This window comes from Trifolium pratense, linkage group LG2 (assembly GCF_020283565.1).
Source record: "Trifolium pratense cultivar HEN17-A07 linkage group LG2, ARS_RC_1.1, whole genome shotgun sequence".
In the NCBI taxonomy this organism is placed as follows: Eukaryota; Viridiplantae; Streptophyta; class Magnoliopsida; order Fabales; family Fabaceae; genus Trifolium; species Trifolium pratense.
In genome coordinates, this window is record NC_060060.1 from 47918964 (window position 1) to 47942537 (window position 23574).

At 33.1% G+C, this 23574-nt stretch overlaps 1 protein-coding gene across 3 annotated transcripts in view; it reads left to right on the forward strand.

Moving 5' to 3' along the window:
* Nucleotides 1-3231: 3231 nt before the first annotated feature.
* LOC123911434 overlaps nucleotides 3232-23574 on the forward strand; it is a 41526-nt gene continuing 21183 nt past the window's right edge. The window contains exons 1-17 of one of the 3 annotated variants that reach the window (XM_045962841.1): nucleotides 3232-3487; nucleotides 4348-4488; nucleotides 7961-8038; nucleotides 8579-8688; nucleotides 8901-8994; nucleotides 10417-10460; nucleotides 10673-10741; nucleotides 11670-11728; nucleotides 12271-12481; nucleotides 12987-13055; nucleotides 13173-13252; nucleotides 14068-14217; nucleotides 16689-16752; nucleotides 17350-17451; nucleotides 17603-17794; nucleotides 18873-19000; nucleotides 22374-22524. In XM_045962841.1, the coding sequence (XP_045818797.1) occupies nucleotides 4398-4488; nucleotides 7961-8038; nucleotides 8579-8688; nucleotides 8901-8994; nucleotides 10417-10460; nucleotides 10673-10741; nucleotides 11670-11728; nucleotides 12271-12481; nucleotides 12987-13055; nucleotides 13173-13252; nucleotides 14068-14217; nucleotides 16689-16752; nucleotides 17350-17451; nucleotides 17603-17794; nucleotides 18873-19000; nucleotides 22374-22524 (1692 nt within the window). In that variant the 5' untranslated portion in view covers nucleotides 3232-3487; nucleotides 4348-4397. Of the gene's footprint in view, nucleotides 3488-4347; nucleotides 4489-7960; nucleotides 8039-8578; nucleotides 8689-8900; nucleotides 8995-10416; nucleotides 10461-10672; nucleotides 10742-11063; nucleotides 11123-11669; nucleotides 11729-12270; nucleotides 12482-12986; nucleotides 13056-13172; nucleotides 13253-14067; nucleotides 14218-16688; nucleotides 16753-17349; nucleotides 17452-17602; nucleotides 17795-18872; nucleotides 19001-22373; nucleotides 22525-23574 lie in introns of those variants that run through there. The other 2 variants (XM_045962842.1, XM_045962843.1) reach the window with 2 other exon arrangements.

Here is a 23574-nt window from a genome sequence, read left to right on the forward strand (position 1 = left end):
TTTTTTTGTTTGTAGTCCTGTATGTTTTTTTTTTTTAAACACTTCCTGTAAGGTTGTTAATTTGCATCCGGTGGAGCGGATTCTCGTGTGAATTATCCCGTTCGGAGCTTCGAAAACAAAGATTTTATCTCCGTGAGGATGGGAATGGAGCCAAAATTTTCCCCGCAGGCACTTCAGGGCGGGGATCGGGGGAAGCATTTGTCCCTGCGGATTCCCGGAATCCGTCCATATATACACTATATATTATTATTATTATTATTGTCTACATTAACGGTTGATAATTGTAGCACCGATGATGCTATGATTGATCGTTTGTTCGATAAGATACCCACTTATATATTTGTTTTGAATGGAGAATTATTTCATACTAGCGGGCCAGGCAGGCGCGTTCCGCGCCTGCCTGTGTCTAACTTATGTAACCAAAAAAAAAATACGCCTTATGTTATGGTGAGTTTGTTAATAAAAGATTTTTGTTGCTACTAAAAAAAGCAAGGGTAATGTTGGTATTATGAAAATTCTACCCCAAAACTCATGTATTCTTTTTATATATTATAGTATAGAATAGATATAGATGAAAAAACCATAAAAAAAAAAAAGGAAGTTAAGGGCAATTATGGAATAATTAAAAAACCATAAAGGAAGTTAAGGGCAAAATGAACCTAAAAAAATCCAGCCCAAACTCCCTTATCCCCTTTATATATTGTTATAGATGCGTTGTTGTGCGCATATCTTAAACTTTAGGGTCTGTTTGGTTCAAAAGAGTAGAAGGGGAGGGGAGGGATTTTTATAGAGGGGAGGGGAGGGAAGGGGAGGGGAGGGAAAACATTTAATTGCAGATGTGTTTGGTTCAAAAGAGGGAATGGGAGGGGGAGGAGAGAGATTTTAATTGCAAATATGTTTGGTTCACGAGGGGAGGGGAGGGATGATATAATTAAATTACTTTTTTATCCTTATAATTTATAAGAGTCTCATAATTTTAAAATTATTCACTTTATAAATATTTAAATATAAGAACTCAATAGACTCGAAACTCCACAAATGTAATTATTTGTTGATGTTAATTTTTTTTATCTTGATGGTTGATTGAATCTAATAAATAATTTATAAAAATTAAAGTGCACACAAAAATTTAAAATTTAATCTTATAAAAAAAATTATATATATGCATTTAACGTAATAGGCAAAGGCAAAAAGTTATATAAAACAAATTAATCACGTGTAACAAAATATAAACGTAGGCAAAACAATTATATAACAAAATTGTATATTCGATGCAACAGATTGAAAATTGTGTGGAAATAAGAAATATTAACGAATCCAAAAAAAAAATTGAAAACAAATTATATACGTCTGTGTGAGTGAATAATAATTAACGTAAGCAAAAACCTAAACAAATAGCAAGTTCTCTTTTTATAATAAAAAAGTAGCAAGTCTTTTTTTTGACACAAAAAAATAGCAAGTTAGCAACATTAAAAATGCAAGTAAGGATGATTTTGGTATTTAAAAAATAAATATAAGGATAATTATGTCAACATAATTAAAATTGTAATAACATTTAATGCCTCCACTCCCCTTCCCTCCAAATCCCCCCAATTTGGGGGGAAGCAAAAAGTGATCTAAAATGTGTTTTGAATCCCTCCCCTTCTCTCACCTCCCCTCCTAAAAAATTGAACCAAACATAAAAAATTGAAAATATCACCTCACCTCCCCTCCCCTCCCCTCCAAAACCCCCGAACCAAACAGACCCTTATAGTAAAAGATGACATGCAAGCATGTACCCAAAATAAAAAAAAGATGACATGCAAGCAATTTCTTCTTTGATTGAAAAGATTCAGGAAAGTGTTTGTTATTGAGTTGGAACACCAAAAAGGGATGAGACTTTTATGGCTTGATTGGAATAAGAGAAGTTGAGAAGAGAGAGAAGTTGAAGAGAAACTTTCAAAGAAACACGGAAGATAGATTGAAATAGTTTGGGGCTCATACACTTTTTGTTTCTCTCCATTTTAGAGAAGAAAGTGAAGAGAAATGACAAAGACTAATATTTTTCCACTTTTAACTATTGTCACTATTTAAAATAATGTATACATATATTTTTTTAGTTAGGGGCATTATTAACTTTTTAAAAGTAATTACATTTCTAATTTCTCTCTTCTCACTTTCTATCAAACCAAATTAACAAGAGAGATATATAAAATATACTTCTTTTTCTTCTATTTCTCTCATCTTTCTCTCATACCAAACAATACTTTAAATCTACTCAATTTCCGACATCTTTCTCTCTTCTCATACTCTCTCTTACCTATTTATCTCTTTTCACTTTCTCTCCATAATCAATCACACCCTTAGAGAAAGTCTCATTAGTTAAACATGGCCGTTAGGTTTTGTATGATTATTAGTAGTCAAATGTGTTTGCAATGTTTTTTTGTTATGAATGAATTCTGTGTTGTTTTTATTTTTTAAAAAAGAAAGATGCTGCGTCAAAAAAAAAAAAGAAAGATGCAAATATTTGTTTTTTTAAATAAGATCGAAAAAATAACGTCATACTACTGTCATAATTTGACCAAAAAATATAAAATTTTTGTTAATATTTGATATCAATGGATCTCCGGAGGAACCGTGGGGATGAGGATGAGGACAAATATTCCCCTGTGGGGACGGGGATGGAGGCAAAATCTCCCCAGCATGTACTTTGGGGCGGGGAACGGGGAAGCTTCCCCCGCACATTCCATGTCCCGTTGACATCCCTAACTCGCTGCATGTCCAATTCCTTTTGGTTTTCGTCCCTCCCGTCTCAAAAATGCTGACGTGGCTAACGACGTGACATGTGACAACTATGACGTGGCAAATGAAGGACCAAAACCAAAAAAAATTATTAATGAAGGACCAAAACTATCGAACATGTAATCACATATTTAATGAATCAAGATCTTAACACTTGAAAAAAATAAAAAATCATGTATGTGAGTTTTGTTTTTTTTCTTTCTTTCCAACATATATGAAAAAAATAAATCGTAAAATGAAGGTATATAAAAGTTAAAAATTATTTACTAAAATCACATTTTTTTTATCATGGTCCTCAAGTCAAAATCCTGGGTCCGACCCTGCTATATGAATCATCTTAAGAATCTATATTTTTTTTCTATGAAAAAAAGAGAATGTTTAATTTTCATTTTTCCAAAGAATCTTTATATTATGAAAATATTTGAGAATCTTCGATAATTAAATTAATCGATTAAGAAAATAAAAAAAAAAATTATTTTGCCTTGTGTTCTGTTCTCTTTCTTTTCTTACGCACTCGCACCCTCTTCTCTTCTTTCTCTCTCCGATTCCTTACGCCAAATCCTTACTCTATTCCATTCGAAACCCTAACACTCATTACTCGCCACCGATCGACGCCACCTACCGTCTCCGCCGCCATATCCACGCTACCGTGCCGGAGGATTCACCTACCTCCGACCGGCTCCTTTCTCGTTCCCGTCTTCTTCGGGTACTTTTTACTGCTTCGTGTGATTACCATTAACGATGTTATTCGTGTTCTGTATTTCCTTTACATTAAAATTGGAGTAGAGTTTTAGTTCAGAATTAAGCTGATTTTGTTGCTTTCAACTTCATTTGATGAACTAGTGTTACTGACTACCATGGTGATTGTGCTGTATTGTTGTGATGATGATTGATTCTGATTGTAAATTGCCTGAACTATTGAGTTTGTGTTTGTGTGAGATTGTGATGCTCTTTCTCAGTTTGTAAATTTTGGATTGAGTTTGTTAGGTAATGTGAAAGAAGCTTAACTGAGGATATAGTGAATTTTGATTAGAACAGTGAAATTGCTGACTTGACAGAGATAGGTGCCTGTTATCTACCATGCCTACTATATCTCATAACTAATTTTGAGATATAGTAGGCGGTTTTATGATGATATTATTGTTTACTTGAGAGTTGAGATGGGTATTAGAATGTGTATTATTGGATTAAGATGTGATTGAAAAATATTTGGTTTCCTTTTTATTGGAGGCATGGAAATCATATGAAAACTACGAGAAAATGAGAAGTGAACGTGAATCCGCAGTAAAATTTCTGTTGTGATGAAAATTAACTGATCAAGTGGTTTATTAAGTCGATGAATGAGAGATAGTAATGAATAGAATGACTATTAACACATAGAACTGATAAAGATTTTAATTATTCAAAAACTATGCATATTTTCATCTTTGCATTTTCAACTTTGCGATTTCCCACCTCATTGTTTATTTTTTGCTGGGGAAAAAGTTTGATGCATATGTGCGGTGCGGAGTCTGAGTTTTCTTTGTTTTTATTTTCTTTCACTAATCTGCTTGTAATTGATTTCAGTGGAACTATGAAAATATTGATTTTGTGACGGTGAAGATAATTCTCCAGCAATGTTTGAAGGACTGGTTCATCAGTTGCTTCTGGGTTACTTGGGTCGATATTTTAAAGACATCCAGAAACAGCAGCTGAAGATTAGACTTGGTATGTGACATGCAAGTACTGTTAGTCTAGTAGTTATCTTGCCAATTGTTGTAATACTTGCCTTTTGGGAGCATGTAATGTCTTTGGTTTATGTTAAAATAATTGCTTATTTTTTACAGCGTCCCATAAGAATTTCACCAAGGAATCCCCTTTTCTCTCCCTTCCCCCAAATAATAATCTGAAATAAACATGCATGCACACCAGCTCTTCAAACACTAAAATGTGGCTTTTAAATGTTTACTTTTAATTGAAGCATGAAGTTCATTTTACACTGTGGTATACTTTGACACCCATGCTACTTCCCCCTATACTTTTACGAACCCATAGAAATGAAATCGAAAGAGAGGTAGCGATTTGTGGCTGGCCTCACTTGCACCCCAAATTTCATTGCTGGTAGGTTATATGTAAGTTCCATTATATATATTAAATGAAGTTGGTGGTTCTCCTTGACCTTGCATGGGAGTGTGGTAATCTAATTTTTTTAGTTTAAAAAAAATAAAAATGAAAGAGAGGCAGAAAGAATCAAAAGAATATAAGGTATTATTGAGAATGGAAAATATAATTCTCCCCAATGATTTTTTATTTTTTTTGGTTTACAATGAACTGGGGATCAAACCCCTCACCACTAGACCTCCCCAATGATTTCCTGTCCAAAGGTTCCTCTTCAAAAACAACCTCTCTTTTTACATACAGCTATCGTAAGGATAAACCCGATTGTTTTGATTTTATGTTCTTCGTTTTTTGTTCTTCATTCTGTTACAATTCTACTCTTTGATTACTTTTAGAACTTGATTTTGATGGGATGTCATTTTAATTACATTTAGGGCCCGTTTGATGAACAAGAAGATAGGATAGAGGCAGGATAGGTTAAGAACCTGAATACGAATAGTGACAAGATATGCACTTATTCTATCACGTGTTTGGTGTACACATGATAAGAAACAAGATAACATTATGTACTACTGCGTACTTTTTTACATTTAAATATGTAACCTTATTTTTTTAAACTATGAATGATAAGATATATGTCATTATTGAAATGACAGGGTTACCCTTGTAAAACAATTTGATATTATTTTAATATTTTTAAATTTTATAAATTAGCAAAAATTATTAAAAACTAAATAAGTAATTAAATAATTTTATATAATTTTTTTAAAAACATTGACAGTACTAAATAAACAATTTCGATTTTATGTTTTGCTATTCAAAAAGGATTAGCGGCACAACTTGTTGCCTGTCTACCTTTTGTTCATGTGTAATTATTTTATATGTTTGTGAATTGATTTGGATATTTATATTTGAAAAAAAAAATTATAAGTAAAAAATCATAGTTAAATAAATAATTTTATTATATGGGTTAGAGAAGTTAAATGAAGATGTGATATATATCATATATAAATAAATGAAAAAACTTCCCTTACAAGAATGTCATATTTAATTTGGTAAAAAATGTAAATTTAAATTAATATATATATTTTAAATTTTATTAATAATTTTTTTTTCTAATTTCAATAAATAAATTAATAATATTGTTATTATTTAATTTAATATCATAAAGTTTTATTTATTTATTTATTTATATCTATATCTATAATATATTTTATTAGATTTCAATTTTTTATAGGGATAAAATCTGTATTTTGATTTCTTATCCTATATCTTTGTGGTCTCTAACCCAACTCATATTTAGGATAAGAATTTTAACTAGAGAGGCAGAATATGATAAGTTTTAGGATTAACTTATTGTCTCATCAAACACCGGATTGAGACAAGCTATGGTACAATTATCTTATCCCGTCTCTTATCCTGAGCACCAAATGGGTCCTTAGAACTTGATTTTGATGGGAAATGACAAAGTCGTTTATAAAAATGTCGCACCTTTTAAAATATTTTTCTATCTCATTTAATGTTTGTCTTTCTTAATACTAGTGGGATGTATTTAACGTTTCACAATTTCCTGTGAATTTGTTAAAATATTCAAAAAGATACAACAATTAATAATTGCATTGGTTTTTATTTTTTTGGTTTTTCTTCTTATAACAAGGACTAGAGGGAGTATTATTAAGTATGACAATCTCTTTAATTTTGTGTAATTTTCTATTTTTGAGTATTTATGTTTACTTTGTACACTGATCTTTAGTCTTTGCAATAGCGGCCATCCCATATCGACTATGCCACTTTAGCATTTTAAGCGGTCGGCGATATGCTATGCGGGATTAAGAACATAGGTGCTGCTGTCTCAATAGCTTGCACACTGGTCCCATAACCCATTCTCCTCCATTGTCATCCACTGTCTTTACTGTAAACAATCTAAAGCAATCTTGCCTTGTTCTATATTTGACCCATTGTTTTAAATTGCGGTTACGCTGCGAACCTTTATATTGCTGTTAAATGTGGCCAATGTGGTTGAAATTGTGGCTGGGATGCTGTTGCGAAGACTTCAAAATCCACAATATTGTGGCCGCAATTGCCATTGCATTATGCAATTTAAAACCATGATTTGGCCTTCTTGCTTCTAATATTTCTTTTTCCAGTCACCATCCTTTATCAAGTTTCTCTATCCATTGATTCATTACATTTGTGGATTGTCCAATCCCTATGAAGCTCTTATTTATCATAGGGTTGCTGCATCCACCTTTTCTCCATCATCATTCTGCACATCTTGAGTCGATCTAGCATCTTCTTGATTTCATAAATGTTAGACTCTTGCAGACAAGTTTCAAGACACCGCTGCCTTCTTCATTTATCCGCCAACAAGAAAGCTGGCAGGTCGAACCAACTTGTTACAGGACCAAAGAATTGAAATGAAAGAAATATAGTAATAATCGAAAGATAGAAGTATGTTATTGAAAGTGGAAAGAATAATATAAATAATCAAAGGAATAGAAGTGTGTTAGAATAAATTTTTGCCCTGGGTTTCTTGTGCGCAATACCTAGAACTATCTAATGTACAGAATGGATTACTATGGATTATCTTACTGTTATTCTTCCCTGCATACTATCATATTCTTATACAGAATTTAATTTGAGTTAATACTCATTTGGTCCTTCAATGATGCAATTTTATCAATTTGGAATGTGATATAAATGCACTAAATTGTTGCTTTGATGCCAAAAATCTGTATTGAATGACTATTTTGCTGTATTTAACAATTTATTATTAAAGTACCATACTAATTGCACATGTATCTTAAGAGGACCAAAATGAATGTTCACATATGTTAATTTAGTAGTCTGGTAACCCATTTTTCGTGTAATCCACCTTGCCAGTCTACCTCCTGCTAAAGGATGTTAAATTTCTCAAATGTAAAGTTACTTATAGTATTTGTTCAACTTTAAAACATTGTACACATTTATGTTTAACTCTAATAATTGCTGGTGTATAACTCGGTGCTGTTTTCCCATTTTCTATTTTATTGTGATGTTACTATTCTTGGTAATATATATTGACTGTGTATTGTATTTTTAGAGGAAGTACTGTTGGAGAATGTGGAGCTGATACTCGAAGCATTTGATTATCTCGAGCTTCCATTTGCACTAAAGCATGGTATTGCTATCTCATCCTCTTACTGACATTGATCAATATATCCAACTCTATTTAACGGGAACAGATCTTGGTCGTTGATAAAAGAAAAATTTATTAAGAGAAATGAGATTTTCAAAGACAAGAATATAATATCCTCGACAAGAAAACTATTAAAAGCGAAAATTACAAGTTTACAACTTAAAGTTGAAGTAGTACCAGTTCATATCTATGCATATCTCAAAGTGCAACCCTCTGGAAAGATAATGAATGAGCTGAGCATTACATAGAGGCCAAAGCTATATCCTTTCTTACAACATTTATGCAGATATGGAAATACCTTGAAAAACACAAGTTGTTGTCTCTAGCTAGATACACTACAGAATAAATCTCGTCCTCTTTTACTTTCTTCCAAATTATTGCTGGTTGGTCTAATAATTAATTTTACCGTTTCTATCTGATTTTTCTGATGAAGTGATTGTTTTATAGAGCGTGAATGGAGGGGGTTTGTGTAGAGGAGCTCCTATTTTCTCTTTCCTAACAAAACTTGAAATTCTTTGCCAGGTCGAGTTGGGAGGTTAAGCATCAAAATTCCATGGAAAAAGCCTTGGGATCCCATTATAATTATTTTAGAGGATGTATTTATTTCTGCATCAAAGCGAGATGATCAAGAGGTACTACTTAATTCAACAACTCTTTCTCTAATCACCTGTTTAATAAGTTTCAGAAACCCATATAGATGCCTTGTGGCCAGTATTAATGTTTCAGGCGAAGAATTAATGATAAAAGAGCAAATAAATGTTAGATTCTCAATCATAACAGTTGCAAGCAAACTATATTATCTACGCATATTATCTAGATTATAAACAATTCAATGTTGTAATAGTGGAATGCTGATGCTGTTGAAAAAAGAGAATTTGCTGGCAAAAAGGCCAAGCTAGCAGCAGCGGAGTTGGGAAAATTATCCAGACGTGTGAGTGGTAAGCCTGTTAACTTCAATGCCATATGCCATCATTGAGCTTTGAGTTCACATACTTTTATGTCTCCTAGAGGATATATATTAACCTTTATGATTCTTAACTTTTTTTTTTAATCTCTCTCTATCTCCGCTTCCTAATGAATTTTATGAAAATAAAATAATCTTTCAAATTATTAAATTTGATATTTCAACATGCTGTCATGTGCTAATATTTATACTGGTCAACTATGAAGCATGGGCACCTGACACGACACGGACACGCCAACACTGCTAATGTAATAAACACAGACACTTACACCGTTACTCATATATTATTATTTTTATTATAATTTATTAGAGAGAACACACAGTTTCCAACCTTACTTTCACTTATGTGACTCAAGAAGGAGCACTATAGTTAGCCTAGGGATATAACACTAGATAAAATCTCTTCTAAATAACTATATATATGTGAATCCTATGGGTCCGTTTGGCCCAGCTTGTTTTAAGCTTATGCAAACACCTTATGCAATATAAATTAAGTTTTATGGTATTTTATAAGTTCACACTAGTGAAAATTGTAATTTTATAAGCTATTTTATCATAAAGTACCTTGACAAACTTATAATAATATATAAAAATTGCATAAGTTGTTTGCATAAGCTCTAAATAAGAGGAAAAAAAGCCAGACCAAACGATACCTAAATATAGGATATTCACTCATTGTTATCATTCAATCAATGAAACGCAAAAATCTGAGTGTTTGAACTCTCAAATATCTGAAGAATGAATCAAGAATTAATTCCTTAATATAATTAAATATGTACATATTCATCCGAGCAATTGATTTCATTAAAAAAGTTCTAAAACAAGATATGATAGTATTTGACCTTTATTGGTCCATCTACTATCAGAAAAGCTAAAAATGTTTTTTTGAAGAAGCTAAATTAGCCCACCCAAATTGGCAGAGAATCGAACCTCAGACCTCAAGAGGAGCACACTCCCAGGTCCCAAGCCAATACCAATGCATCAACCCAAGTGGGTTGAAAAGCTAAAAATGTTGTATTAAAATTTCATGTCTTCAACCCCTCATTGATCAACACTGTGTTTTGACACATCTTTAACCCTTGTAGATGTGTCCAAGGAGTGTCTAAGGTGTGTCGAAGCAAAGAAAAATTAATAAAAGTTCTTTTGGGGGTCCGACACGTGTCGTACAGGTGTCATATTGGTGTCAGACACCAATATGACACAAATTTTTGTTGGACACTTGCCTGACTTGCTTGACACGTGTTGTAAGAGTGTCGGACACTGCGACACGCTTAATCCTACAGGTGTCCATGCTTCATATCTGGTGGTCAACTTTTTATTAGGATTTCTGAGTTGCTGTTTCTTTATAACATTTGTTTAGATTTGGTTTTATTAATAATAGCTTTACTTTCTGCAGGTGGTCTTACTGGGCAATCTTTTATTTCTCATGTCACTGCAAAGGTAATATGCAATGATTAGTTTAGACCGATGCTATTGTCGTTTCTGTGGTGGCTACTTTTTCATTTCAATCCAATGTAGTTCGTCATTAATGTCAAGGACTAAACTATTGTGGAGTATAGGATATTCTATCGGTTTTTCTATATACGTCTCTTGTTTCATACTGAATTTACTTTTCCACGAAAAATCACTTATACTTATCCTTTTTCTTTCAGATTCTTGACAGCATTCAAATAGACATACGGAATTTTCATGTTTTGTACAGTGATGTCCAAAATGATCTGGTACGTTTATCTATGGTACTCATAATCACGGTTATACTTGTAAGCTATTCATTCCAGATATGTAGTGGGTACGATACCACAAGGATTTTGGGATATGAAAAATTTATGAAAATTAGGATATGATATGACCTTAATATGTTAGCAAGTTTATATAGATGCATAAAACTAAGAAAGAGACATCAATCATTCAATTCATTACACATTAATATATAGCTATAATGATAACAATTCACAAAAAGCTGCTCGTGATTGAAAGAAAACTAAGTGTCTTTGCCTATAACATAATATGTTTTAGCCCCTGTATTGGGATATCAAGAGAAGCATCTTCAGTGGAATTCAAAACAAGCTTAAAAAAAACAGGTTGGTGTCCGAGGATTTAAGGTAATGTGAAGACAATTGATTAATGGAAATACTATTACCCAAATAAAAAATCAATATACTTGCTATAATAAAAAATACATAATAATGACTAAACATATGAAATGAAATAATATAGAAGACAATTATATTAAAAATTTAAAATTCATATAACTCAATTTTATTTTATGAATTTTTGTATGCATTTATATGAATCCATACGTATATATACAGTTTTATGAATTTTGTAGATTCTCATGATTCATATCATGATTTCACATTTTATGATTTTATTTCCCCTTTTTGATTCTGTGAAAAACTCGTTTCGTGTTTGTATTGATTTTCTGAATTAGTATGATCTCATGATTTACGATCTTGACTCCACTTCTCGATCCTATGTACAATATTGATTTAAACTACCTTGAGTTTGTTTTAGTTTTTTACTTTTTTTTTTTTTGCTTCGTACTAGATATGGTTATGTTTCTTGCAATAAAATCTAGAGATCTTGAAGATTTTCTAGTGAAGGATTAACTTTGTTCGACACTCATTTATTTTTACTTCAATTTTCTAGGGGCATATTTCTTTTGGTTTGAAGTTTTCTAACTTGACCATGAAGCAAAATCTTGTTGGGTAATGCTCTCTTACTTTCTTTTCACTAGTAACTAGTAATAATCTCTGTGGAACGTTTCCTTTTAAAGTTTGCATCATTATCTTTTAATATTTTTGACTCTTATAGTGCTACATTATAGGAAAAAACAGGTTTTTGGTTGGTGGTTAATTTTCACCCTCTCATTGTATATTGAGCTATTGTTTCAAAATATTACATTTTTACCTGGACTGCTTTGCTTGTAATATTTTGAATGCAGTTTCTCAACTAAATGTATTTTGCCAATGTGTAGTAGTTTACGATTTCTCTTCCACCAAATTTCGAAGTTCCATTTGCAATTTTTGTTTTATTATTTACGTTTGATGGCATTGTGTTAGAATGTCCTTATTCTGTTTCAAGTGTTATCTTTATTTTGCATGCAATTGTAAGTCTAAAATTTAATATTAATTATTAATGCAAAGTGATGGATTGGAATTTGCTTCAAGGGTCGAATAATATGTTGACTTTTGAGATGTTAATTGACATGTCAAGTGAGATTTGACTATTTATCTTCCTTATTTTTCAGTTCATCAAATGGAAGGGCGAGTGTGGCCCAAGCAAAGAAAATTGTGGAGGTGAAAGGACTGGAGATTTATTCAAGTATGTTTCATAGTTCAACAATGGAGTTGGTAATTATGAACACTATGGGTAACTCCTACCCAACAAGTACTTTAGGATCCGAAGGAAAACAATACGATTCCATATTGGCACCATTTGATGTAACCTTAATACTTTCGGTATGGATATTTTGATTGGGTTCCTTAGTTTCCATTGGAATATTTCATCTTTTTGTTATAACCGTAACTCCATTTTCTGGAGTAAATAACTTTTTTTTAATTTTTTTTTTTAAATTTTTTTCGCAATTTTCTGCTCAAGGTCTCTTTAAAGGTGTTTGTATTGTCAAACGTGGAGAGAGATTGACATGCAATTTTCTGTTTTTAGTATTTCCTGTCATATTCTCTCTTTATTTTTAATAAATTTTTTCCTCCGTAAAAGAAGATAGCTCATAGCTGTAAATTTTCTATTAGATACTATAACTGCTTTTTTGTATTTATTGTATTTTTACATTCATCGCTCAATAGAGGTGTTTTTTATTCCCCTTATTTCTTTCCTGCTTTTCAAATACTTTAGGTTGAGTTATTGATTTTACGCATAACCTTCTGGTGTATGCTTTTCTGTCACTATTAAAATCAGCATAAAGCTTTACTTCACACTTAACGCTGTCTTCTATTTCTCTCGTAGGTTAACAAATCGCAAAAGCTCGATGAAAATGCTCCACAATATTCTGTTATTGCTGAACTAAGTGGTTTGGTTGGTACTCATTTTTTTCTAGAATTTGCTAGTTTAAGCAGTGTATTGCTGCCTTTTTTTTCTGCTGTCCTACCTACATTGCTTATGTATCATTTTAATATTGTCTCTGCTTATTAGGTTATATCCTTAGACGAGGTTCAGTTACAACAAATGTTTCTTGTGTGGGATTATGTTTGCACTTGCAGATTAAGAGAAAGGTAAGTTTATTTCCAGAAGGCTGTTATTATTATACTAGTACCATAAAAGATGCATCTTTGGTTAGTAATTTTGCTTAATGCATAAATTAATAGCCATCACTGGATATTGGTTCTCGATACCATCTTCATGTTCGATGGAATTGAAATGACAAAAAATTTGCAGAGAAAGTTCTAATGAATTGTTATTCTATTCTGATAAATTTGTTTGGCAATAATTCCTATGTATAGCAGTTAGTTATACCTAATTCTGTTACAATAAGTTGCAATAGAAAACTGAAGATTAAACTACCAAAAGGTTATTAACTACCAAAAGGTTCTAGATAGTTAATAGCAGACTGAGACAGTAATGAGGTGGATACAAAACAACCCAAGTTGAGAATACTGTGTTACTGATGATGGATGACTTGCACCATTCATTCTAGTATTTTAGTCGAGTTTAAGCAAAATTGATTTCCGGCTCATTTGTTATATATAACAGAAGGGTTGTGTAAATATTCTATTAAATCGTTTTTTTTTTTGCTGCAATTCTTTGATTATCCAAACATGATGTGTTTCATTTTGCCATTGTTAAATGAAAATTGACTTTCTTGGATTTGCGTGATAAATATTATTCTATGTTGAATTATGCTCAGATCTTACACCTGAGCGAAATATTGTCGCTTTAATATTAAAAAGCAGTAATCTCTGAAATATTGTTATTGTTATATCATGTAGGTGTGGTTGCTTTTGTTCCTTCCATTGTATTCTTTAAGTGAAATTGGCACATTGATGTTAAAAGTGCACTTCAATTTCTTTTTAATCATTTTATTATTTAGGTATGGGCGTTTTCGCCCCTGGCATTGTCCTTTACCACAAAAATATGAAGGTTGGCAAATAACGTGGTGGCACTATGCACAAGAAGCAGTACTATCAGATGTTCGTAAGAAACTAAAGAAAACTTCATGGAAATATTTTGGAGATCGATTGTAAGTTCATGTAAAGATGATTTTACTCAGTAAAGTAGTTTATGATGCTAGTGTTTTTACTCTTTCTATAGCATTCATTATATGCCTGATTTCTTTTGAAGGGGTTGTTGGAGTAACGGGTTTTATATAAAAACAGGACAAGAGAAATAACAAATACTTTGAATGGTGTACTATTATTGATAGCAAACTGCTAATTAATTTGATATCGACTTGATACAAAGGCTACACACAAACCCTTGTTTGCAGGGATACAAGACTCCTAATCCTAAATTATTATGTTTCTATATGTTAGAAAGAGATAGTTTCAGAGAAATAGGAGAGTAATTTCATTGATTGTAAATCAAATTTGTACACAGTGTGATTCTATCTTTATATAGAATCTAGAGAGAAGAGTGAGTTAGTTACAAAGTGTAACTAACTCTACTTAGAATAACAAAAAGCTTAACTGCACGTATTACATTGTTAATCTAAAGCTTCCTAAACACTATATACTCCAACACTATGTGTCGCCTAACTCATTCTTACAAAATTGGCATTTTAAGTGAGGGGTGCCACTCTTTATCAACTCTAAGCAGGCCTTATCTATATTCTATGTGGGACTTGGGTTTTTGATTTTCCAATACACACATGGATATAATTGCTTGGTGACCTGAATTGGGATGCTCTGTTACCATATTAAGTTTTTATATCAGGCCTAACTCATTCTTATTTCTTACAAAACTGGCTTTGAAGGTGAAAGTTGCTACTCTTTATAAACTCTAATAAGACCTTATCTCTATTCTATGTGGGACGGGTTTTTCCAATATAAATAAATAAGGAAGTCAGGTAACAAATCATTATAATAACTAATAATATGGTGATAGAGACTTGAATGTGAAAGTGGGCCTTGAGTTTGGCCCAAGACTAAGGTGTGATGAGGTTGCATGAGTGCATGGAGAGCATGAGGACTTACTCCACTATATAAGGAGTGTTATGCACAAGGAATAACTTAGCTAGAATTTCAGTTAGAATTAATGGGATCACTTTTAGTGATTTGGGGCACTTAGTGCTTTGGGGCACTTGGTGCTTTGGGGCTAGTAGACTCTCTCTACTAGTTTGTTACCTTTGTTATTTTCATTCTCCATTTTCATAAACTGTGTAATTGTTCATCTGTTTCAATCGATACAATTACATATTTCTCCATTTCAATCTTATTTTCATTATTTGAGATCTAGAGTTCCATCATATGGATTGTTCAGAAAAATAATAACTAATAATATGGAAACCTTAATAGATACAGTAAGATATTTTAAGATTTGAAACTAATCCGGTAAGATAAATTAAGATACTCCAGCATAAAATCAAAGATATTATTAGAATTTGAGAGGCCTATACTCAACCACAAAAGCTAGCTTTAGAGTTGAGGTTTGCTCTACACTTATAAAGGCTATTTATGCCATATCTCCAGCCAATGTGGGACTTCTAACACACCTCCTCACGTCGAGGACCGAACAAGCTGGAACGTGGAATCAACAACAACGGGTGCCCCTAATATGGGAGGTCTCCACAACAAACAACAAATGGATCTAGGATAGGCTCTGATACCATATTAGAATTTGAGAGGCCTATACTCAACCACAAAAGCTAGCTTTAGAGTTGAGGGCTCTGATACCATGTGAAAACTGAATATTATTATATTTCAAGTTATTGAATAATGTACAATCACTAATGGGTTTATATAGGCTATTATATAGGCTGAATACATATCACTAATAAAAATAAAAGACTGCTTCTAGTAATAAAATATTTACCATTCATTTACAACAGATATTATAAGATATTTTCTTATACTTTAAAACTTCCCCTCAAGCTAAAGCTTACAAAGCTTTAAGCTATTGTTTCAAATATGTCCTTGAAAGAGAAAATATAATAGCCAACTTTCATGAAATTCACGCAAACCAAATTGCGATGATATTAGTCCTTGGTCTAAAACAACCAAATTAAGCGTGGAACATGCACAAGTTTTTTGTGACTGGTGCCAGCGGCTCAACACTGACGATGGTCGGATGACGGGACTTGGGGCTGTTGCGAAGTCACCTTTGGTGGTGTGGTGGTTTGCATATTCTTGTCCAATAAGTCAGAGTTTGATGTTAGTAGCCCAGGTGTCACAGTTGCTTTCGTCCAACTAATCAATATAGAGAGGGTTTGTAACATGGTCAATTAATCTTATCTAAACCAATCTTTAAACTTCTGCGGACCTAAAACTATATAAAGAACAAATTGGAATCTGTGCTTATGATATTCTGAAGTCAATATTATGTCATGCAAACTGAATTGTGAAGTAGTTATGCAGAATAAAGTGTAAGACCTATGATCAAACACAGTCTATAGCTGAAGACAACATCTGACTATAAGCTGTGTCTTGTGTCCTTGTGCAGTCTTTTGTTGATATTTATTTACCTTGTCAGTAATTCTATGATTCCTTGTTATAGGAGCTACCGTCGGAAATATATGAACTTGTACAAGATTAAATTGGATTTTCTTCAACAAGAGCAGGTGGTTTATCTTTTTCTTTCTTGAAGCCCCACATATTTGGATCTATATTTTATAGTATTTTCATATACTGGCAAAAAAAGTATGTGGTGATTATTGTGTTGAAAATTATGTAAATAATGTTTCAATCTATGTTTTGTCGAATCAAATCTTTGTAACTATGGCTATTCAGATAACTGAAACGTGAATTTAATTTATTGCTGTGTATATAATTCAGCTTCACTGTAGTTTCGACACTGTTTGTTTTTTTAGAAAATTCAATAACTGCAGTTTCACTTTTTCTTTCTCTTTCTATCTTCTACGATGATCATAATAGTTGTATGTTTGTTTTTACTTATTTGTAAGTTCTGTATAGGATTGCATATAAGTTTATATACTAGGTATTATACTATCTGTATAATCAATCAAATTCATAATTCTTCCGTTGTTTGGGGGTTATCTTTGGATTTGTGTACTACTTGTACTTCTTCCGTTTTTGCTGCTAAAAATAAAAATAAAAATCAAAGTCATAATTCCGATTCACTTTATTTATCTCTACCATATTTGGAAATGGTGTTACTTCCATACTGTCCTATTGATGTTTATATTTGTGTTTTCTAGCCAGTTGATGATGACGTTCTTCAAGATTTGGAGCGAATGGAAAAGGAATCGGATCTAGATGATATTTTGAATTATCGATCTGCTGCAGAATTTGAGATGCAGGTAAGATTACTACAGGTCATGAATGGATACTCGGTATTTGAATATTGAGGTTATATCATGTATTTTGGTAATTTTATGCCGAAACTATGCATTTTGAGGTGTATAATTTGGTTGTTTGGTTTGTAAAGCTCTTGCTTTCATGTTCTTACAGGAGTATCTTTCTAGGTATTCTACTCCTAACAATGGAAGGAGTCACACTGATATATCTGCAGAAAAGTCAGGAAATGATGAGAACAATGTCAAATCAAGAGGATGGTTGAATTGGCTATCTCGTGGCATGCTTGGTGCTGGTGGTACCGATGATTCCAGTCAATTTTCTGGGGTTGTGTCATATGATGTTAAGGTACATGTTTTCAATTATTTGTTAAGCTACTACATTATCTCGAGGGTTGGCCTGGCTTTTGTTGTGCTTGTTTTGGGTTGTTTTTTGTTATGCAGTTGCCTTTGGTGATGTTTGGCTCTATACAATGGTGACTGGAACAGTATTGGGTAACAATGGTTGGAGGAAAGTCATGGAAATGATACTCTCCTAAGAAAATACCCTTACTGTATGAGAATCTATCTCATGGGTCAGTCCCAAAGTGTTCCCACTCCCAACTCGTCCACATTAAATAATGGGCCTATCATTAATACCCGGCCTAACAATATATGTTGGAAATTCCGCCTTTACTGAAGGCAACCCTAGCCGCCTAATTGCGGCATTTGGGCTGCTTTCATTGCAGCCTCCAACACCTTCACTGTTTTGGGTGTGAAGTGGTGGATTTAGTCCCACATTGCCTCGAGATATGTCCCAAGTAGTGCCTATATATCCTTGGCAGCCTTCACCATACGATCCTGTTTTGTAAGGGTTGAGTTAGTCCCAATCTAAATTCAAAGATTATATGAGAGAGCCTATCCTAGATCCATTGTTGGGCTTTGCGCATCGTTCACACTTCAGGCCCATTGGACCTGGGTGTAAGGGTGTGTGTTGGAAATTCCGTCTTCATTGCAGTCCGTCCCTAGCCTCCTAATTGCAGTATTTGGGGTGCTTGCAATGCAGCCCCCAACACCTTCATTTTGTAGGCTGTGAATGGGTGGATTTAGTCCCACAATGTGTAAGATATGGCCTTTGTAGTGCTTATAAAGCTTGGGCAGCCCTCACCTTAAAAGCGGGTTTTGTAAGACTTGAGTTATACTCAACTGAAATTCTATGAATATATAAAAATAGAAATTGTATTTTAATTTCTCTTTTGATTATTATTTTTAATTATGTTTAGTTTGATGTTGTGATTAGTGGCTATTTTCAATCAAGTTTAGTTCTATGGAAGAAGTTTGAAAAAGCATATATTGTATTCTACAAACTTCTGTTTTACACATTGAAAACCATATTATGCTTAATATTAAATGACAATTTTCAATTAACAATTTACATTTCCTCGCAGGATATTTCGGAAGGAACTGAATTTCATCCTCTGGTTTCATCCAGTGTTGACGTTGTTGCGAAGCATAAGTTGTGCATATTTGCATCAAAGATTGAGATTCATCATATTTCCGCATCTCTATTTAACAAGTATGCCCTGTTTTCTGTTTACTGGCATTTTATGGAATCTAATTGTTGATAATAGATAGTGTAGAGCATTCTCATTTAAGTAGGTAGTATCTGTTATACATTATTAGGTTCTGATGAGCTGACAAGTAGAGAGAGATTGGGCACAAAATCTAAGAAGTGAGAGACTTAGTAGTTTGAGAGAAATATATAGTTGGAGATATCTGAAACATGAGATTTGTTATTGTTAAAATCAATTGGAGATCAAATGTTATGATTTGCTAGTTGTCATATCATTTTTATTTAATTAGCATTAGTTGTAGAATTTCTATTTCTATTATAAATACAAACAAGTTGTGCTCTGTCTAGACACACAAATATTACACAGAAATACAAATTCTACTGGTTTCATAGGAGTTTCTGATTCTGTGACCTGTCTCTGTGCTTCACTGCCGGCGACAGCATTTGCCGCCGGCAGTACCACCTTTCAGTTTGTTCTTTTTTTCAATTTTCGGCCACATCCGGTCATCCGTTGCTGTGAACTCCGACGGCCTTTCTAGAAAGCAACCACGCCACTAGGACTGTCCTTAAAACTTGCCTACCCCCAAGAGATCACCGTTGATAGCTATCTCACGTGCATTCTGGCTGACACGTTTCAGATAGTTGCCACCATGTGCATCATCCTCTTTGGTGTCGCTTCGGCCCACAGGTTTTGGATCTGGTCTTGGTGTTTGGTTTGGGTGCATGAATACCTAGGTTACAGTTCAAACAGACCCGTCTCTCTGTTTGGAGTTATTTTCTCTCTCCTCCTAAAGCATTTGTTTGCTTTTTTCTGTTTGTTTTAGATGCCTTCTTTTTCTCATTCATGGATTCTCTTGTGGTGACTCTTCCCACATATGGATTATATTAGTGGTGCCTTTTCTTCCCACCAACGATCAATCTGATGGTGACTTTTCTCCCACATATGAATCATTAATGGTGCCTTCTCATCTCGTCTCGTCAATGATCATCCCGATGGTGACTTGACTTATCTTGGTTATGACTCGCACCAGCTTAGCCCAACAGTTGTCGAACTTAGTTTTAAGTTTTGTTCGAAAATGTTTTGTTGTAACAAGCTTAAAGCATAGTAAGCTTTAGCTTGAGGGGGAGTGTTAAAATCAATTAGAGATCAAATGTAATAATTTGTTAGTTGTCATATCAATTATGTTTAATTAGCATTAATTGTAAATGATTTCTATTAGGCTTAATTACAATTTTGGTCCCTAGTGATGTAACATATTTTAAATGATGCATAGGACCTGATGACGTGGAATGATCATCACCCAATAAATTACTAGAAAACCCCATAACAACTTCAGTTAAACTTCAGAAATTATTCATTTTTGCAATTTCATTAATGAACTGTAAATAATTAATTCAACCGGACGATTCTACATCATTATCTGTATGGCACATCATTTAAAATATGTTATATCATTTTCAAGTCCAAAAATCCGAGAGAGGGACCAAACTGAGTGATTTTAAAATGGGGGACCAATTCTGCGGGTGAGTGAAAATAGGGGATAATAAATTGTAATTAAGCCTGTCTATTATAAATACAAACAAGCTGTGCTCTGTCTTAACACACAAACATTGCATAGAAATACAGATTCTACAGTTATTAATCAATGAAGTGAACTATAAACATAGGTTTGATCTATTTATTGACTCAAAACCATCTTTAATTGCCGTTGCTAACAGCTGTGAACAACTAACACTTACCGCGTCTTACTGAAGATCAGCTGTATTACAAGTGCTGATTCATAGTGCACACACTAATGCTACATCCTGTAATATACTACACCAATAGTTTAGCTGCAAAAAAGCATTAACTCAAATAGGAGAAACAATTAGATGCTAGTTTCTCTAATATACTGTTTTGTATGTAATGTAGTGTATCATTCAGGTGCTGGCCTAACAGGTTCTGTTACACGGATTGTTGGGGATCTCATTAACATTCGATACTAAATACATAAATTCTTACTACCTAGCTGGTAGTAAGAATTGTTAGAATTTAGTTTGCAATCTAATTAAATCTCCAATTATACATCTAACACTGTAACAGAGTCTATTAGAGGTTCATTCAATTCTTTCAGTTGCAATTTCTGGATAGAAATTTCTCGTAGTTTCATTGTCTCAGTTCTCTCCCATTTTTCTTTCGGTGGCTCTTGTATTCCATCAATTTGTTAATTACTCAAGCCGTCCCAAAATATATGTCACTTTGCAATTGCACACAAATTATGAAGGATAGTTAATTTTGTATGGCATGGGAAAGAGAAATTAAAAGAATAAAAGAGATTGAGTAATAAATACTAAGGGTATAATAGAAAAACAACACTAATACTTCATTGGTATTATGAAACAACCTATAAATTGAGACAATTTTTTTTCTACTTGAATGACCAATATTGCCAGACGGAGGTAGCAATTAGATATTTTTTTTTTAATAAAAGGAGGTTATATTTTTTGCTAGCTAAGATGCCAATAAATCTTGCATGTGTTTACTGTTTAGGCATGACAATAAAACCCATACCCGTGGGTACCCACCCAAACCATACCCGCTTTGACGGGGAAAACCCAAACTTTATGGGTTTGGGTTTGGGGCGGGTAATGGGTACATTGATACCCACCCCGAACCCGTCCCTGAACCCGCCCCGCTTATACTAAAAATTAGATTTCACCTCTTTTAAATTAGAAACGCTTAAACAATCTCTTAAAGTACGTTCATATATTTATTTTTTATTTTAATTTGAGTATTAAACAAACCATTTTCTCTATTTTTTTTTCTTTATTTAAAAAAATATTGTTGAGAGAATATAATTTTGGACATTTAACTTTTTTTTTAATAAAAAAATAAAAAAATATAATCTAAATTCATGTGGAAAGAGGCGTAATGGGGATACCCGAAACCCGATAGGGATACCCGATCCCCATTGGGTATGGGTTTGGGGTTATCATTTTTATCCCCACTCGAATTTGGGATGGGTTTGGGGAAACCCGAACTTTATGGGTTTGGGTTTGGGGAGGGCAAAACCCGTCCCCGCCAGATTGAGTAATAAATACTAAGGGTATGATAGAAAAACAACACTAATACTTCATTGGTATTATGAAACAACCTATAAATTGAGACAATTTTTTTTCTACTAGAATGACCAAAATTGCCAGACGGAGGTAGCAATTAGATATTTTTTTTAATAAAAGGAGGTTATATTTTTTGCTAGCTAAGATGCCAATAAATCTTGCATGTGTTAATGCTTGATCATTATAATGATTGTATGTGTAAAATGCATTAAACTGATTGTAATGAGTATTTTCTACTAGTCAAATAATTGTGATTTTTTTAATCTTCATCTTGTAGGAAGCATTGTAAAGCAATTGCAGAAATAATTTTTGAAGGTGGAGCTGTTGAGTCTAAGTTCTACAAAGGACATGGAATTATTATCTCCAAATTCAAGACTGGAAAAATTGTTGAGCCAAACAGCAGGGAAGTTTTTTTACAAATTAGACGGGTTCGTATCTTGTATTTTCTTTAGCATTGAATCAATTAGACAAAACCAACTTTATTTTGTCATCTTGTTGAACTTCCTGCTGAATGCTTTTCTTGATTTTGCCATCTATTTTCGCTAACTTCTGTAACCTTTTGTCCACTTACTATTTGCTTGTTATATTACTGCTGCAAAACGTTTACTACCATAGCGTGCTAGTCCTAAAGCTTTTGGGCAGAGTATTCCTTCACGAATAACCAACTTGAATTTTTTATTTATATATTTTAAAAATGTCTTTTTAATATTTTGTTTTTTTTTACGCAATAATATTTTGTTTGTTATTAGGCGATTTAATGTTGATTTTATTTTAAAAAATTAAAATTCAAACGGCATTTTTCTTCGCTATTAAGAAAATGTATTAAATTTTTAAACTAATTTATCAATTCAAATTCAATGAATGAAATTAAATGTAGATACTGTACTGACCCAGTAGAAAAAGAAAAGATTGAGGTCTAAGCTATAGTATTGATTTCAAATTGGGATGAAGAGTAGGGTGACGCATTGTGGTAGAGTGGGACAAAGACCAAAAGTGTATTTCTGGAAAAGGACTGAACAAACATAATAATAAAATATGATGTAGTGGAGATTGAGCAACTCTGTTTGGTGCGCACAGTTGGCAGCAGTTCAGTTTTAGTGTACTGTTTTTTCGGTTCAGTTTGATTCGTTTTCTGGCCGAAAACGACTGAACAGCCTAGTGGCTGGAAATTAGGGTGGACAAGGTCGGGGATAATCTAAATGTCATTTATATTTTTATTGTACTGAGAAAACGAGAGACCAATTATACTCTGAATCTGTTTCTGATTTGTTAATTACCTAAACGAGTAGTTGTTATTTCTTATATATATCGCTGCAATGTGGGTTACCTGAAACTCAAAGACTGTTGTGTTAGTTGCAATTGGCAGCTCTAATAACTAACTGTATGTGGCACTAGTCAGTCAGTGAAGCTCAAGTATCTATTGTTGGTGTGGTTAAAGGGGAGTGTTGATTTGAAATGATAGCTTCTATCCCCTTCTG